We start from the raw sequence: 19,231 nt of genomic DNA on the forward strand, positions 1-19,231 counted from the left end.
ACAGGGACCGAAGGGGGCCAGGACAGGGACCAAAGGCCAAGAGGTGTAGGTGGTGAGTGTGGGTGTCGCCAATGTTTGTGCGTGTATCCTAACTACTGGCTGTTTAAGGGCACATTAAAATGAAGTGTCCTTGTGGAGTCTGTAGCTCATTGACTGTGAACAGAGGTCAACAGAGGGCTTGGTCTGAACCAGCTGGCTTCAATGATGCTGAGACAGGGAGTGTCAACCCACACACACATTTACATCTCTTTTGCACTCTCCCAAATGTGTTCATCTTTAAAAGAAATACCAATTTATTTTAGAGAAAGACATAAACATTTAGGTTTATAATAATCACTAGCTTATCATAAGCATATCTAAAGATAAGTAGGACCATGGTAAGAAGTTCTCAAGATTGAAAAGTAGGGAATATCACTGGAAAAGCTAGAAGAGAAAAGGTTGTCCAGTGAAAACAAATGGTACCAGTGAGCCCACAAAAGGTTGAACTCCTGGTAGAAACATGAAAAATCACTTTCCTTTCTTCTCCCAGACACTTCTAGCCCCTCGGCCTTTTGTTGGAGACACCAGCTCCACCACTCCACTGCCAGCTCCTTCGCTGAGGGACGGCAACAACATCTGCTGGCTCGGAGATTGATTAATTGGCTGATCGGGCGCCCGCGGTGTAAACTGATTGATTGATCATCTTGTGGTGGGAGCTGCCTTTATCAAGAGCCCTGGGGAGCGAACCTCTGGAGGTCCCCAGTCATCTGTCATGTCCAACAACACAGGGGGAAGACGAGGGAGAGATGAAGAGCTGCGGGTTCATTACCGAGACGTCGGGGGGGCATGCGTGGAGGAAGTCTCGGCTAAGACGGGAACACGGGGGCATGCCGAGAGAACAATGGGGACGTGGGACAAAGGGAGGGAGAAGATACTCTGGAGCTTGTTGAGAGGAAGATAGATTCAGACAGTGTTGCCTAGCCAACCACAACAACAACATCATCATCGGGACAATCTCTTCCATATACGGACATGAAAGAAAATTTAAACAGGGCCTATTATGATATTTTCCGGGTGCATATTTTTATCTCATGTTACAGTTACAACATGTTTACATGCGTTAATGCCCATAATCCTCCTTGTTTTTCTCATCCTGGCTGTCCTGCAGCACCTCTTCTCACCCTCTCTCTGAAACTCTCCATTGTAGCGCTTGCTCCTCCCTCCAGAAAGCAAAGTCTGCCCTGATTGGTCAGCTAGCCCGCTCTGCTGTGATTGGTCAACGTTTCACATTTCAAAAAACTCTTCCTCCAGAGCTTTAGCTCCGTCTCTCTCTTTTGTTGTTTGAGGGCCAAACTAGCCAGAAGGAGTTTTACGTCACTTCTGTAACATTATGACCTCATAAAGTTACAGAAGTGAAGGAGAGAATTCAATGGAGCCGTTTTTAGGCAGCTCAGGAGCTTCTGAGGGGGAGGGTAACTCCTTTTAGGCATGGACATGAAATGAAAGAGTGAAAAAGTGGAAAGGCATAATAAGGCCACATTAAAGGATTAATTCTCTCATGTAGTCGGAAGGTATTAGTAGTAGTTGTGGTTATTTGCTTTGACATACAACCTCAACTCACTTAATTATTCCTGATCACACGCCTGTTTAACAGCGAGCAGTGAGAGCACAGGGATTAGAAGCAGATGAAAACAAATGTGGAGAACGCTCATTCAGACACATAAACCGATGGCAGAAAATTCCTTTACTTGACAGCAGAGGACACGGTGAATGACCCGAGAGTGGAGAGGGGCGTATTGTCTTTGGACAACAGATGTCCCCTAGGGAGCAAAGTGAATGAGAGAGAGAGAGAGAGAAAGAGAAAGAGTTGTTTCAAGAGAGATGGAACAACCTAGAGCAGGGAGAAGGTGAGAGGAATGTAGAATGAAAGACGTAAGAGGGGGGGGGGACATGCAGGAAGAAAAAAGAGAGACAGCCCGAGGATGTGTGCCTGCAACATGTGAATCCTTACCCCGGATCCATCTGCATGGTATAAATACATTACGTGACTGAATCCTCATGTGGGCATACTGTACATTTCTCAGTGCACATGCTGTGTGTCAATGCATATTCATTCCACCCAGCAGCAGGTGGTCTTCCCAGGCCTGATGAAGCCGGGAGGAGGAGGAGGGGGGGGGCCGCAGTCCACCTTCAACTTCTGTCTATCAAGCCCATGTCAGCAGATTCAGGGTCACCTCTAATCCGCTCACCTCTTTAGCTGAATTTATTCCTTTCCCCCTCTCATGATGCCTTACTTATCTACTGTTAGCTGTCCACGACAACTTACTTTAAAAAGGGACTGCACAGAAAAGAGACATTTCTTCTCTTAAATCACAGGTTAAGACTATTTATTTATAATTGGCTTGTAAGTATGATCCTTTCAACCTTCATGACATGTCGCATCAATGAATAAATACATATTATTCACCAAATAAAACCCTCTTGCAGAGTTGTTGCGATTCCTCTCAGACTACCTGACATTTGTTAAAAGTCTACACTTTTTTAATGTCATTTTTAACTGCTGTTTGGGATTGCTTTGTTTCCTAATTGGAGTTTTGTAAGCTTGTTTTGAAAACGGCTCTGCGAATCAATATATCTTTCTCTCTTGTCTGCTCTCTATTTATTCCCCCATCTTTTATCCGCTTTCCATTCTCTCCCTGCTTCTACATCTCAGCCAGATTTTCTTGCCTCTCGCCTCCCCTCTCGTCTTCGCTCCCTCCATATGTTGAAGCTCTTTCCATCGTTCAATCAAAATATCTACCTCTAGCGCCATTAGCTGAGCCGACTGTTCACTGCTATAGAAGCTCATTAATAGCACTCGCCTGTCAGAGCCGAGAGGGAAAACACAGAGAAAGACGAAGAAAAAGGGAAAAGGGACGAGCTTAAAAGGAAATACCTGTCATATTACATATCCAACATATCTTCTGTGCTCATACGTCCAAGTTAAATCAGGACGCTTACTTTTCCAACCTTTGCACCTGAATATCTTGCCAATTAAGTCTTATATGCCATATTGCAAAACTATTCTCAATGAAACTTAAGGCTAATAACTAAGAAACTATTAATTTAACAGCTACGGTACCAATAGTGACGGGGGGGAAAGAACTGAATAACACGATGTTCCTATTATGTACATATCATTCATTTATGCAGGGGTAACTTATGATAAATTATTACCTTATTTAAGACTGATTTTCACGAAAAAAGGATGTTGACTTAAAAAAGATGGGTGTTATCTGTGATGCAAAAAACTTTTTAGATAAAGTGATTCCAGTATGTTATAGTGCTATTTACAGCATATTTTGAAGATTATCGTGATAATATTGCGAATCTGCGAGGGCAATCGTGAAATGAAGCGTTCACATCATCCCATGCCTACCACTGAAGTACCCGTTTAACAAGTGAAAAAGGGAAGAAATGTCAGATTAAACACATTGTTACCTTTTTTTATAAATACAGTTACATATCACATGAAGACCACTTGAAAAGATATGCAGCTTTAATTAATTGTCCATTTTTTGTAGTAATTTTTTTCCCCCTGACTTTAACCATGATACAAAATGAGACGAGGAAGTGCTCAAGAAAAGGCCAAATAAAGAAGTCGAACTGGAAAAATCATACAAGTTAACACCGTGGCAAACAACAGGCGGCACCGCCATAACTCTACAGATAGAACAAATAGTCACATTTACTGCTTATTTAAATCCCTCTCACCCTAAAATCCATCAAATCCTGTTAAAATAAGTTTAAACCTGCTACAGCTCACTCTTAAACACAATCAAATGATAATTGCTTTTGTTTGCAATCACTTTGACCAGACAAAGAAATTGATTTTTTTACTAAATGACGGTTATACAGCTTCTGTATGGGTGTCTTCAGCTGTAATGAATGGCTGCAATTAACATTCACCAGTAACAACCTCTTCCTGCGTTCACTAATGGGGACGTGGATAATACAGCGGAGAAAGAAAAGTCAAACTTAAAATACTTCTTTTTTTTTTGAATACTTTTTTTCTTGCTTGGCCCAGCAAGTGCACAAAAATCTCAAATATTCAGCTCTGCATTGTGCTGAAAGTGCTAATAGGTAATTAGTTTCTGTTTACACAAGTCGAGTGCATTCAATGCTCAGACAAAAGGTGAGGAAGAGCACACAGCACAATGAGACTCCTCTAGTCAGCTTTGCAAAAAATGTTTAGAACAAATGAGGATGAATACATACATAAATACATACACAGCCCATTGAGGCTGAGGGGAATAGATTGACTGTACGAGCTCTCTTGTCAGAAAGAAGCTTTTCTCTGACACCAGTATCCATCCATCAATCGAAGCGCTGCCCTACCCCGGCCCCGGCGCTGGCCCGCTCGCAGTGCCAATTAGTTGACAGGGTAAGGGCCTGGCGCAGAGTGGCAGCCGCGGGTTCTGCCAATTAGAGCCTGACCTCCCGCCTAACCCTAATGCTGGCACGGTGTGTGGGCACCACACCCTGGGCAGGGGGTGAGGTATGGCCGCCAACATGTAAAGGACGGCTGAGTGGACAACCTCCAAGACGAGACAGAGAGAGAGCGTTACAAAGGCGGGAAAACACAGAAAAAGTGGACACGTGTATGTACAGTACACGGTCAGTAGGAAACAATCTAAAATGCAGGAGTGCAAAAAGAATATCTGTTCATTTAACATGCACTTCACTTTTGCAAAACTGAGGGGTGAAGGCGTTGCATTTCCAAAGTGCTACTTTCCGTTAGCGAGGAAATAAACTGCAAACAGCTGGTCATGTTGTCAGTTTGCACTTTTTATGCATCATTGCAAAGGGTAGATATTTAAGTAAGCTCTCATGCAAATGTAATAATATATCCACAGTGACTGATACATTTCCCCTCCAGACATATTAGTGTCTGCTTGTGAGATCTGTAATTGTAGCTCCCCCTCTGGGCCAGTCAATGAACCTCTGATAAGGCTGGAGAGCAGTGGTTTTTTTTTTCTTTTTTTCCAACTAAGTCAAAGTCAAAATCCAGTCAATGATGTCTGAAATATTGTACCATTGAACTCAAGTACAGATTTTTTTTTCCAGTGCAAGAGAATATCGTGTTAATACCAGATGTATCTCACACAAGATAGAACAATAAAACATGCCTACAGTTACTTTTGCAGAAGGATGTATTCCCATGGATGTTTTGATAAATATTCAGAAATTATCAGACATAATGTAATTCCTGATTATAGGTTTGCATTTGTTTTTTTAAGCGGCATTAGATATTAGAGTTTATCCAAAAGACTTACATTCACACATGTTGTAAAACTGCCAGTTCAAAGCATTGCCATGATCCCTACTTCAGCCCAAATTGCTTTTGATATCAACCTGCAAAATAGTTGAGGTAATGTGTCACTAAACAAAGTGTGTGTGGGCAACAGATAAATCAGGTCCTGGGAAAATGTAGATATTCTGGCGATCCTTTTTGTTTAAGATGACTTTAGCTTCGGGTCAATATGTGATTCATGCAACATCAACCTAATGTCTTAATATATCTAAAGATCAAAAGCATCAGAAGAATTATTTTTAACTTAATGCATTTCTATAAGATCTCTTAAATTCAGTTGCGTCGAGCCTGGTAGGGGCCAAACTTAAAGCAGCTCAGAGAAATGGAGTCAAATATAGGATGCATTCTGTCCTTGGAGAGCTGAGCATATCCACAAAATATGTAAATCACAGTGTACCACGACCTCTCTTTATCTCATTCAAAAGTAAAAGACATGAGGACCTTCTCTCCCCCCAATCGTCTTTATACTCTCTGATGTGGAGAGAAAAAATAATAAGTTTAAAGAAAAATAAATTATATTTTTATTTCTCTCTATTTTTTTATCAAATACCCCCAACGGGCACCAATTCAAAACCCAGCAAGTCTCCTTTAATACCTGGGAAATTAAATTGTCTGCCCATTATCAGCCGGGTCCAGTTGGCTGTATCTAAAATGTAGTACACAAGTGAGTACAAAAGATTTTCTGCAAAAAATAAATAAATTAAAAAAAAAAAGCAGGACATTTGCTGTTGACTGCAGTTTTCAGACGGGCAGAGGGGAGAGGAGTACGGGGGTGAGCAAAAATGTTAAGCTTTACCCAAAGTCATTTTCAAGCCAGCCAAGCATCAAATGGAACACAGTTTAAGGAAAGAGTAGGTACTGATTTTCTCCAGGAGCTTTGACAGGATGGACATGGTGTGTGTGTGTGTGTGTGTGTGTGTGTGTGTGTGTGTGTGTGTGTGTGTGTGTGTGTGTGTGTGTGTGTGTGTGTGTGTGTGTCTCAGTGTGTGTGGAGGGAGCAAACAAACATTCCTGGTATGCCGCATCACCCCTCACTGTGAAAGCAGAGATGGTGGAAAAATCGTGGAACATCACATTAGCTACTGGTATAAAGTGTGTGTGTGTGTGTGTGTGTGTGTGTGTGTGTGTGTGTGTGTGTGTGTGTGTGTGTGTGTGTGTGTGTGAGTGTGTGTGTGTGTGTGTGTGTGTGAGAGAGAGAGAGATAAACTAGCAACAGAGAGAGCAACAAAAGCATGATTAACTACAAGGCTGATAGGTAGAACACTGCTCTCCGTATCAGCAACCATTTCTTTCACATTGAACTTCAGTATCAATGTTAATTAATAGTTTTTTTTCATTTATATTTTTTGTAAAAAGGTCTATTCTATTAACAACAGGCCGTAGCTTCAATGATGATCTGCTGAGGGCCAAGTCAAACCAAGTCAAACTCTTCAACCATGCCAGGTCCACCTGTTACTTCTACAGTAAGTGGACCATAAAATCAAAATTGATCAATATTGATTGATCCAAGAAGCAAGATCAACTGTACACATGCTTATATCATGCTTGTACTGCTAACTAGTGGTGACAACATGCTTTTCTCGGACCCTGTACTGCTGTGATGTAGCGCGGCACTTTAACGTTAATGTCCAGTACAACAGACCACACCTCACCACACCCAGCTGTGATGCTGGAAGTGGTGATTCAAGACACTCTCAATCCACAGAGGCCAGTACAGCTACGTTTTTATCCCTCCAAAGATCTATAGTGACGATCCAATCATACTTGATGTGGTTCATAACAAGGCTGAATGTATTGGGGGCCAAACAGGAGTCCAGCTTTAAATCTTTCACACACTGTTGAAATCATGCACACCCAAACACACCGCGGGAACTCGTGAATACTGCACAGAAATCGCAAACCCACTGAAAAAGAAACACACCCTTTTAAAAACAGATATTATAGAAAAGGTTTTTATTGGTGTCATCTACTATAAGTGATTTATGAATTATGGCTTTGACATTTCCTGATAGAAAGGTTAATGTTTCGTCTAGCCAAGTTCCTATTTTTATTTATTTTTTCATATTACCTTCTGTTTCTGAAAATGTCTCAAAAACATAGTTTTATTTCTTGGTTATCCAGGAACTTACACAAATCTGAACATATCCTTCTGTTGCATATGTATACACATGCACCTTATGCTGTTGCCTGGTGTCACTCAATCATAGTGTTAGCTTAGGGTCTCAAAAAAAAGGAAAAGAAAAAAGTAAATGTAAGATCTGAGTGTTTTCGACCAGTTGCAAACAGTAGAAAAAAAAACACTGCCGCCAGGTAGACCCCACCTAGGCCAGTGTTTGGAGCTTGGAAAGATTGATGACTCTGGGTTTGATTGAAAAGTCTGCCTCGGGTTAGAGCCGGTGTCTCGCTGAAACGCTGTGGCCGGTGATTGATTGGCCACTGGGCGAGTTTGGCTCCGCGGAGAGCAGAGTCGTTGAAAATCAAAAGAGGGGATGGCAGAAGTCTGTGATTTCATTAAAACGCAGATGTGTGGACTGACAGATGGCTGTGGACGGTGAATAAGTGCGTGACTCGTAGTGCTAGTATATCTCTCTCTGTCAAAACGCATCATTTGTCAGCGCATAAAGACTATTACCTTTATATGGAGCTCATTCACTCCCTGGGTCTTTTCTGCTTTGACTTCAGCCAGCATCCACTGCGAAGAATCACAGATTCCTAATTGATGTTGCTGGTGAATTAAACACTAATTGACCTGTCCTCTAATTAAGGGTTTATTTCTGTGTAATGAGTCTAGTAAGTAACTCCTTGATGAGGCCATCTTGACCACATAAAGCCAACAATCAAGAGTTCTTCCACAGCAGGCTGGCTGCTCATTATATCACAGTCATTTGGGAATAATTCAGAATGACCACATGATGAGAAGATGCAGTCCTTCTTTATTAGGTTACCAAGTATGTTGGTGACAAAACAGAACTGTGTTAGGTGTTGCGACTGTTTCTATTCTCTTTTCAGTGTGAATTTGACCAAATTGACCCTTTGTTATATTTACAATGTGATCTCGGAAATGAAGCTTTCTCTCCTGCTCCGGACAAGCAGGAATACAACTATGGACCGTCAAAGGCTAATTTAAATGTCAATCATTAAAACAGACATTTTGTATCATACAGATAGCCAATGAAAGAACGGAATGAGGTGAAAACACCATGAAACCATATTGTGTACGCCGGTGTTCCCCTTTCTTTACGGCGGTTTTACCTCTGAGTGGCAGAACATGTGTGAGCGCTGACACTGAACACGTTCCCCTCAGACAACAGAACCCCAGGAACCCAACAACAACGACAGTGACAACACACACCGCTGCCTACGCTGCTGTGAAGTTTCAATTACTGCTAGACTTGGTGGCTGGCTACTGCCAGTCAGCCTGACAGGGAGAGGAGTGACTAGTGGAGGGAAAGCCTGAAGGACAAGCACTCCCACCAGGGTAGAAGGAACCATCTAGGGCCCCGGCTATGATGGACTGTACACCACTGAGTATAATATCAAAACACAGCACATTGCATTGAATGGCAATTTGAGATGCCTTAAACAGTTTGCTATAGGAGTACATAACAGACGACGAGGAAGAGAAGAGTTGCATTTCTCTTATTTCCCAAATCATGAGAATTCTCGGACCACGGTTTCAAGAGCGCTCTAAAGACCTGGCGAGGGTTTCTCTTCTCAGGGGTGTGCCCGTCCGTTTCATCCAACAAGAAAACGTGAAAAGGGAAATATACCTTTGTTCTGTCTTACTGCAACGAAATTTACTTGTGCATAGTATTAAATGATGCACGTTGGATGTAACGAAAGAAATGCAGGGGCGGAAAAATGAAACTCAGAGCGAATCATCTGTTGAGTGTTTGACGGTTCTATATTTGTGCCGTGAAACAATCAGAAAACAACTTTATTTGTCTCTCATTCACAGCAACACAATGCCGTCTCCCTTTATTTTACCGCTCGTCCTCTCAGCTAGCTCGCCGACCTCGCGCTCATCTTCTCTGTGTTTTTATTCATTTATTTATTTAAATGAGTTGTAAAACAGGGAAGCTTAACTTTTAATTGTTTTAACTTTTCATATATTTTCCCGGTACTTTCAGAAAGTACTTCCCCCTTTCCTGGGGTCCGATAATGGCTATATCTAAAACATTATTCTTAGCAGCTTCCCAAAACATGCTGATATTAAAAAGGTGGTTTTGTTTTCCATGTAGTTCATCTTATTTTAGTACTTAATAAGGCAAGAGTCAGAAGCGGTACACAATGAGAATCAGAATCTAAAATCAATAAAAAATCTAAACGCTAGCGAGAACTGGTCTAACCCCACGTCTCGGGGCAATTCCCCAGAATGGGTGTCGCTGTAATTGGTGGAGCTATGGTTGTGGGGTTATGGTCATTATAGGTGAGCGTGGGGAGGCATAACTGCTCACAGCACCGCTCTCATTGTGTGTGAAGTAGAGGGGGGGTGGGGTCCCGCTGCTCACCGTGACCTGTATCTTAATGAGGAGGACAAATCAATATTACGCTGGACAAAGAACACAAGGACAGCTGCCATAGACAAATGTTTTTTTTTCTTGGCAATGAACATGAGAGCAGGGCTCGGATCAATTCACATTCAATTAAAACAATTAAAAGTGCAATTAAATCACAGATACAGTAGCAACATTAAATTCTGACTTATTATTTAACCTTCCTATATATATATATATATATATATATATATATATATATATATATATATGTGATAGTTAGGCACAATTTATTTTCTTTTTCCTTCTTACAGGTAAGCAAAGTTTTTTCTATATTTTTCTATTGATCATCTTATAGCTTAATAAAGCAGCCTGTCTTAATACACTGTTTTTACTTCTCGTATTTCAAAAACACTACTCCAGGGCATCCTGACAAAGTCCAGTTGGGAACATTCCTTTCTTGACATCTTTGTCTGATTTATGTTTCTCTTTATTAATAAACCAACAGAACAAAACTGTCCTCCACTGTAAGACGGACAGATTGATTGATGACAGGTTTAATGTTTACTCGTGTAGTCGACGGCCTCTTTACTTTTTCACTTCCCACAACTGAAAACACAATATAATTTCTGCTGATGTCTAAACTGCTAGTGGGCTGAGATAAATCCAGCAGTTTCCAAAACACTTCAGTGGTTTAAAAAATAAATAAAAAATTGTCAGGGAAAACAAGAGAATAATGGAAGAAGATTTTATGAGTCAACACTGGTTTGCTGTTTAAACGGAAAGTATATTTTTCACTAAGTTCACTTAGTTTATCAAAGGAAAGGATGCAATGTGAAGAAGTTTTCCTATCACCTTCTCAAAATGATTATATCGATCAACATTAGTATAAAGGTGAAATAAATCATAACACTCTTTTGTGCAGTGAGATTCAGCCAACAAGCTAAATAATCGCATGAAAAAAAGAGAATGAAGAGACAGTCGGAATAAAAGAAAAAAAGACTTAATCTTAATCTTGTATAGTGATTATTGCTCGAGGACATAACAGTGTAGCCTATAAGATAATATATGAGGTGTTAACAGGTTTACTGGGATAAGGACTGAACAAATCACCTCTGAAAGCTCTATCAGCCACCAGATTATGTGCTTAGTACAGCAAAGCACAACCTCCCCCTGGAGCTCTTTCTCCATCAACTTATTGACTTTGTCCAGTAATCGGAACAACTTTCACATTCCAATCACTGTTGCTTATGTGCTTGTATATAGAAATGTTATTTGTTGGGTAACTTGCGCATATTTTGAGTTAAATTTGATGTCTTTCTGCTCTTTTTCTGGAGTAAAAATAAAGAAAGTCTCACACTGAGACACAGAGGCAGGAAGACAGACAGGAGACACAAAATACCTAAAAAACATGTTTTATGTTTCATCAAAGATGAGTTCACTGTTGGGTAGCCGACAAACAGACTGAAATGACAATGGGTGGGCGAGAGGCTGCCTTTTTAAAAAACGGAAAAGTCCATTTCCAGGTGAAAAAAAGAATAGTGGCAGTGTGGAAGCGTCTGGCTTGACAATTACATGAGCGGTGCGAACGCCACTGTGCCTCCACTGATAACCTGTCGGACTCTATTAAAAACCGCAGCACTCCAAAAGAATGTTCAAACTGAGGGAATTATCACACAGGCACGCTCACACAATTGTAAGAACAGTAAAGCCCTCTGAGAGCGACTCTTCTGCTGCAATGTGTGAGATTTAAACAGGCCCTATTATGCTATTTTGCGGGTGCATATTTTTATCTCAAGTTACAGTTACAACATGTTTACATGCGTTAATGCCCATAATCTTCCTTGTTTTTCTCATCCTGGCTGTCCTGCAGCACCTCTTCTCACCCTCTCTCTGAAACGCTCCGTTGTAGCGCTTGCTCCTCCCTCCAGAAAGCAAAGTCTGCTCTGATTGGTCAGCTAGCCCGCTCTGTTGTGATTGTCCAGCATTTCATACTTCAAAAAACTCTTCCTTCGAAGCTTCAGCTCCGTCTCTCTCTTTTGTTGTTTGCCAAACTAGCCGGAAGGATTTTTACGTCACTTCCGTAACATTATGACCTCATAAAGTTACAGAAGTGAAGGAGAGAATTCAATGCAGCCGATTCAGGAGCTCAGGAGCTTCTGAGGGGGAGGGTAACTCCTTTTAGGAGTGGACTTCAGGTTTTACACTCTACAGACCTTTTACAGGTTAAAAAAATATATATAACACACTAAAGAAGAGGGGGAAAGTGGGAAAGCATAACAGGGCCACTTTAAGGAAGTAGAGGCAAAGTGGTGGGAGCACAGAAACAACCAAATGGATTTAAACTGAAAATATAAGTTACAGACAAAGAATAAAATGAAGACTGTATATGACTGTGTTTGTCTGCTCAGACTCATACTGCATGCATAGCCACTGCACTGCAGCTATCTGTAGTCTCAAAGGCTGCTAATGGCCCGAGGTTAGCCCTGGGCCCACAAGCAAAGGCTTCACAGCGCGCAGGAGGAAAAGTTCTCTTAAGTACAAGGAGTTTGTACTTCAGGAGCGTGCAGGCAATGACACAGGCACAAGGACTCTCCTCTGTGACAGTTCAGTAAGACCCACCACCCGCGGTGCCGCTCACATATTACAGATACCAAGCATGAGTAGCATTCATGCCCTTGCTTTCCTCCTCCCACCTCATTCGTCCTTTTCTCTTTCCTTATGAAAAACAACAACAGAAATTAAATTAAAGGAAAACCAAAATACTGCAATGACTTTCCACACAGATGCTGAAGGGAATAACACATTACATCATGTGTCTCCCCTCGCAGCCTTTTTTCCCCTCCCTGTTTTCGTTTTTGATCGCCGTTCCAAATGAGGGATCCCTAATACACATGTCCTGCAGCATGGAATCACGTCAACGCTCTGCTCCTTTCTCTCTCTCTCTCTCACCAAAATGATTCATTTTTCTATTACGGCGATGAGCGTGTGAAATGAGCTATATAATCAATAGCATAGGTTTGTAAACAGCAGACGCACTCGGGGGAAAATGTGTTTTCTTTTTGAAGAAACAATACGCCGCCTGTGTGCGTGTGCTCGGGGAGCGCTCATCTGACAGTGTTTACGACGGGCAATTCACAGGAAATAAAGACACGAGCCGCCCTAAATGAAGGTAGCTTTTAGAATACTGCAGGAAGAACGTGCAGAGATGTGGAGGAGGACAAACATATCAAACTACGAGATGTGGATACAGCAAAGAGGGGTTTACTTACCTACTAAACTGCGCTCTGAGTTTGCATTATGTGGATTAAACTTTGAAAATAACGACCAAGAGACTGTTACTGTGTGTGTGGAAGGAGAGGGTGTGTGTGTGTGTGTGTGTCGACACAGTCAAGACAGCTCTATGAACTACCTGCTCAAAGCGATGCTCAGACACTCACAGACCTGACATTTGTCACTGTACCAGTCATGACCTGTCAATTACAGAGAACAGGTTCACCCCTGTGTGTCTGTGTGATAGAGCAGGGACGTGTGAACAGAAAATGGGACCTGTCTTCATGTAAAAATCGCTCATCAGTGAGGCCGTGCTAGGAAGGTCATACAGCTAAAAAAAATGCTCAGTGTCTGTTTGAAACTGAATGTTAAGTTTGACGAGATAAAATAAGACGGCAAAGTTCACGTCAGCGCGTATGTTCGTAAAGAGACTCACGTAGAGATGAGCGCGGAGTTTCTCGTCCTCGGTGGCGATCCTCTCTCTTAACACAGCTTGCTGGATGCTCTCCTTGGCCCCGGCCCGCTCCACAGACAGGATCCTGGACACCTCATCCTGTACCTGGGACTGGGCATCGTCCTGAGCCTGGGCTGCTGCCCGCGCCTTCTCCGCCTCAACCCTGTGGAGCATCAACATTTTACATGATTTAAACCGTTATATGTTGAAGAAAAACACTGCATAATCTCATATAACTCGTATAGCAGTTATAATAATAATGCACCTTACTGTACACTACAATATATAAACGTACTACTCACTATTCTTTCCCCTACAGCTATCTCTATAATGCATGACTTGCTACTCAAAATTTTCAGTGTACAACATGTGCTGTCCACAGTATGTTGTACACTGTCTACTGCACTGCAGACCAAAGTCCCTTTGTCTTGGAATTACATACTGCAGGTTTTGTAATTTTGAACTTTTGAGCAGCATAAAACTATCTTGAGTACCAAAATGAATTAAATGGTCAAAAAAAATGCAATTACAGTGCTAATGAAGCGTACATATAGGCCATATATTGTATATTGATTTTCAACCCTAGTGTTATCCATACACATGTCCGTGCAATTCCATCGTTTGCAAAGAGGGGGCCAACATTGAGACAGTCAGTTGACACCTGTTGGACAGTTCAAATAAATGTATATCATTTCCAAATAATTAACATTTAAGAGGAATTAGAAAGTGTAAACACTGTCCGTCCGTCCGTCCCCCCCCCAAGCAAGAATCATCAATCCAATGAAGCGCTGGTATAGACAGGGGCAGCACGCTCTCTGCAGATACAGGACCACCATTTGAACCCTGTCACTGGGTTCTCATAGTTGCCTAGCAACGCACTCCCTACTCGGCGACAGTGTGTGCTTGATTGGAGAAGAGAAGGAACGTCCCTGAAAGTCTTCCTCTGCTAGGAATCAAACGGTGGCAAAGGTAGAATAAACACAGAGCAGGCAGAGCGAGTGCCAGAATGAATTATGACGGACTGAATAAAGATGCCGAGGATCTTAATAAACGTCTGCCTTAGAAAAATCCCTCAGAGAGCGTCGGAAGACAGCCTTGATGACGAGTAAGATGCCCGAGAGTGACGGTGAATGAGTTTGTGATTATCCCCCCTAGATAGCAATACGGTTCAAAATTCCTTTACATTCAAATGAACCATGAGTGATCCATCAGTTGGTTAAAGGTCTAATTCATCAGTTTATGTATGAGGCCTACACCGGAAACAGTTAAATTACAATAGATGCTTTTTAAATGGAGACTAATTTAATCACATTTGTTTCTTCTGTTTCCCTTATTTTCAAAGTTGCTTTAAAAAAGGTGGGAAACTTTCAACTTTCAAGAATTCATGAACACTTGAGTTAAATGCGTGACTCATTTCACAGCCTCATCAGGTTTGTGCATTGCTCATTATGATAATTTAAGTGCATCACCCTGGTTGTCAAGTGTGTGGTAACAGGCGTGGATACGGCATGTGGCTTTCTTCTCTTTTTGCCTGTTTTTTCTTGATATTATATTATTACTCCCACTGATCTGTCAATGCGAAAGGTTTTCATCTTTTATTCAATTAATAAAAAAAAAAAATGTCATTCCACTCTTCGCTCACCTGTGAATATAGCCAACATCTAGACAGTGAGGAATCGTGATGGACAGACTAGTCTAACTGATCACCAATCCATGCCTTTTGGCTCTGAGGCAGATGACGGGTAGGGGGTCTAATAAAAATATGTCTGATGTCTTAAAGCTGCCGTTTTGCCCCGCGACACCACTAAATGTCAGGGAGCGAGCGGGCGGGGCGGGGGGGAGCAAGACAAGATGGGGAGATGGACGAAAAGGACGGAGAGAAGAGAAGAAGAGCGAGGACGGAGCGAGAGTGAGCGGTGGCGACATGACATGTTTGGCCCTGAGGAAGTGAAGCAAAGAGGGAGTGAGGCAGAGAGTGGGAGGGAGGGAGGGAGGAGAGAGAGAGAGAGAGAGAGAGAGAGAGAGAGAGAGAGAGAGAGAGAGAGAGAGAGAGAGAGAGAGAGAGAGAGAGATGGAGGGAGACGGAGAGAGACCAGCCATGTCCAGTCTCACAGTCCACTGAGCTGCACACGTCAGCACACTCCATCCATCATTGGACATTGCACGCACGCACGCACGCACACGCACACGCACACGCACACGCACACAGGTAGCCTCCTAATGGCCTTTTACATTCACCGTTTCCCCACAATCAACGGCTGCCTGCCTGCACTGCTAATGCACCTAAGCTACCTTTACTCAGGGAGCTTCGGCTGTTACTATTGCTACTAGTATATAGATATATATATATATATATATATATTTTTTTTTTTTTTTTTTTTTTTTATGGACTCTGTTTGTACTTTAGCAGTTAGTTGACCTTTTGTATCTCGAAATTCAGACCTTTATGGCAGGTGTATAGTATATTCATATTAACAATTATTACTACAGTACGAGAAATGAATCCATTCCGCCGAAGCAGATTCGTGTATCCTGTGCCTGATGAAGCTTTGTTACAATAACTTTATTCTGCACTCTTATTTAATGTGCAAGTGGTGAATGTGTGCAGATGTTTGAAGGACAACCAGAATTCTCCTACGCACCTGTCAGCACCACTGACACTCAGGAGTGCAAAAAGCTCCTTTTGTTTACCCGATTCGTTTCGTAACGGAAAAACAAACATGACCGAGGGTGAGGAATTGAAATAGGCGAAGCTGAACCATAGTAATTAAGAAAGAGAAAAATAACCCCCCCCAAAAAAAACCATGATTTTGTTGTGGATTCAACTGAATGGTTGAAAAAAAAGGACAATATTCTCTCATTGAAAGATTGTAGCTTTACCTATCTCCTAAAAGTAAACCGAAACATGTCATTGTCATGGTGAGCAAAAGCTACAACCTGGACAGGTGAAAGAAAAGGGGGGCCCGATAAAAATAGACAGCCTTGCAAAAAAGTCCCTTCGACTGGCTTCCTCACAAGTGCTAACCCAAGCAAAGACTGCTATCACTAGCCGGATGCTATCTGTCTGCTTCACCTCTATTGCTTTCCAGTCATTATTGCCCTGTCCCTGGGATATTGGACGCATTTTTCATTCGACTGTAGAAGATTGGCACCGGGTTGGAAAGGGGTCTGGGGGGGGTTTGAGGTAGAGGATGGAGAATGGAGTCAGACAGAGTGAGAAAAAAGACAGCACCTATGTAGCGGGGAAAGAAAAAAAAAAAGTTTTCAGGAGGATAAGTGGATGATGTTTGGCCCAGTACTGGATAGAAAGTGGGATAATCTTGGCCCAGTAACCTGTGTGTTTCATGGATCAGTGGATCGAGCCTTGAGGAAAAACAGACCGGTGGAAAGACAGGGAGGTACCCATTCTTTTGAAAAGGAGCGCTAGTCGGTCGGACTGTGACTCAGTATTTTCAGGAGATGACCCTGAGCAGAAATACTCCAAGCTATTCTAAGACACAATATTTTTTCAGACTGAAAGAGATTAGATCTGTGGCAGTTTATATGAAATATTCATAGGTTGAGTAGCTGAGACACTGCGACTTTGGGTTAAGTGACTATAGTCTGGGCAAGTGTGTGCATATACACACTGTGTCATGAAGAAAGGAAAAATGCAGACATGTTGAAAAATGAACGGCGGTCAACACTGCAAGAGTTCAAATCCATTAAGCCATCCATTAAGCCATCGCCACCTATTACTCCAGAGAAAATCATTCCAAATATCACACCAAAACAAATGACAAATTCCTGTCTTCTACCTTTTCCTTTCTTCACCTTCTGTCCCTCCCCTCAGCTCCTCACCCTTATTAATGCATCCTGTTGTCTACCTGTCAACTACACAAGATGTGTCTCAGTAAATAAAGTCCGCCTGGCAGGTTTGAATTCTGACAGACCTGCATACCAGTGCAGACTCGAACCCAAGCGCCTTGAAACAAAAGGCATTTAAAGAGCCCAATGCAATATTGATGTTGGGGAATAATGTCGCTGAATGCTGCCTTTGAATATTTTATGGTAGCTGAGCACTCTCCATGACATACGTGCGCTCACACATAAGCGCACGTGCACCACAACTGGCTGTGGCTGCTATGAAACGCCGGGTGTTATAATTAAGTGAATGGGGAACAAAGGAGAGAACGGTGAGAAGATTAATTTAGAAGAGCCCCGCACTCTGCAGAAGGAACATAAAACGCTATTTTCCTCAACCCCCAGCAACTACGGAGAGATAACTGCAAAGTTCTTAGTGCGTCGACCACGCACACTGTCAAAAGTGGATATATCATTGTCACTTTCTCTTCTGTTTTTGCCTCTTCAGATATCACACCTAGTGCAAAAAGCTCAAACTCCAAGGCAGAATACAAAGACCATCTATTTAGTAGTGTTAAATAAGTTCAGAGGCCTGATGGGTATTGGTCTGTATAGCTAACAGAGGGTGTTATGGAGCCTAAACACTGGAATTAGAGGAGAAATGACTTGAAGTTTGTATTGAACTCCCTCCAACTGTTACCATCTGTTCTGCATAAGACCAGCTCGAGTAATAGACGAGCCACAGACGGTAGCTTTGCTCGGTGGATTGAGTCAATAACCATTACTGCTCTACTGAATAGGTCAGCAGCGGGCTACAGTACCGAACATGGCGATCATTTATTTCTCAAATGAGTTTATTTTTCTATATGTACAGTTCACGGACTGTTGTTCTTACACTTAAAATGGCCTTATACACCAGAGGGGGCAGTTCTTTTTATGTATGGCCCGGTTTACGAGAGGCGAGAAGCATAAATTGGAAGAAACATTAAGATTAAGATGGTTATCTCACACACACACACACACACACACACACACACACACACACACACACACACACACACACACACACACACACACACACACACACACACACACACACACACACACACACACACACACAGTATACAGTATACAGTATAGATATACTAAGTAAGAAAGGCCGCACTGGAAAATGCACAAGGTGTGGAATGTTTACTGCTGAAGCCTGAGGACTCACGGGTTGCATGTGTGTTTTGGTGCACATACACCTGTAACATAACCATTATTGTTGTATTTTTGAGAAATATATAAAATACATTTAGTATATAAGATGTGTGGCCTGTCAATATAACCACATGTTTAACTCAGTCCGCGGTACCCTGAAGCCCCGCCCTCGCCGCTGCACAGAACCTGTTGGCTTGATTATTCAAAGTTTTTTTTATTAACGTTGAATGTGTTGCGTGTCCAAATTGCACCAGATTTACTACTGCACTACTACTGGTCTCCATTAATACACCCGCATTGCATGAAGGGAACCGGATGAACAGTTCTTGACTTACTTTACAGACAGAAAGAGTTTATTTGCTTTATAGTTATAGAATGTGTTAAGTTGCTCAGGTGTACTATGTTTTTTTGCAGTAGTTACAGTTAAGCTATCATGAAGAAACAGTAACTAAAGTGCAGTGAGAGAATGCTAGCAATGTTGCTGATACACACATATTTTTTTAAGGAAGAATCATAACTCCCCAGACACAGTCCTGGCTAACTCAGGTTGGTTTCTGGGACTTTTTGATTTTTAATAACCTCCCAACTTTCCAACTCTGTTTTAAATGAGTTGGAGGTTTGTGTGTGACA

The 19,231-nt window shown here is 42.0% G+C and overlaps 1 protein-coding gene across 2 annotated transcripts in view; it reads right to left on the reverse strand.

The window, feature by feature from the left end:
- The window catches only part of chchd3a (coiled-coil-helix-coiled-coil-helix domain containing 3a), a 67,749-nt gene that overhangs the window by 34,929 nt on the left and 13,589 nt on the right, over positions 1-19,231 (reverse strand). For both annotated transcript variants that reach the window (XM_054624617.1, XM_054624616.1), the window contains one exon: positions 13,538-13,718. In XM_054624617.1, the coding sequence (XP_054480592.1) occupies positions 13,538-13,718 (181 nt within the window). The remainder of the gene's footprint in view (positions 1-13,537; positions 13,719-19,231) is intronic.

The sequence above is a fragment of the Anoplopoma fimbria genome, chromosome 23 (genome assembly GCF_027596085.1).
Source record: "Anoplopoma fimbria isolate UVic2021 breed Golden Eagle Sablefish chromosome 23, Afim_UVic_2022, whole genome shotgun sequence".
Classification (NCBI taxonomy): Eukaryota; Metazoa; Chordata; class Actinopteri; order Perciformes; family Anoplopomatidae; genus Anoplopoma; species Anoplopoma fimbria.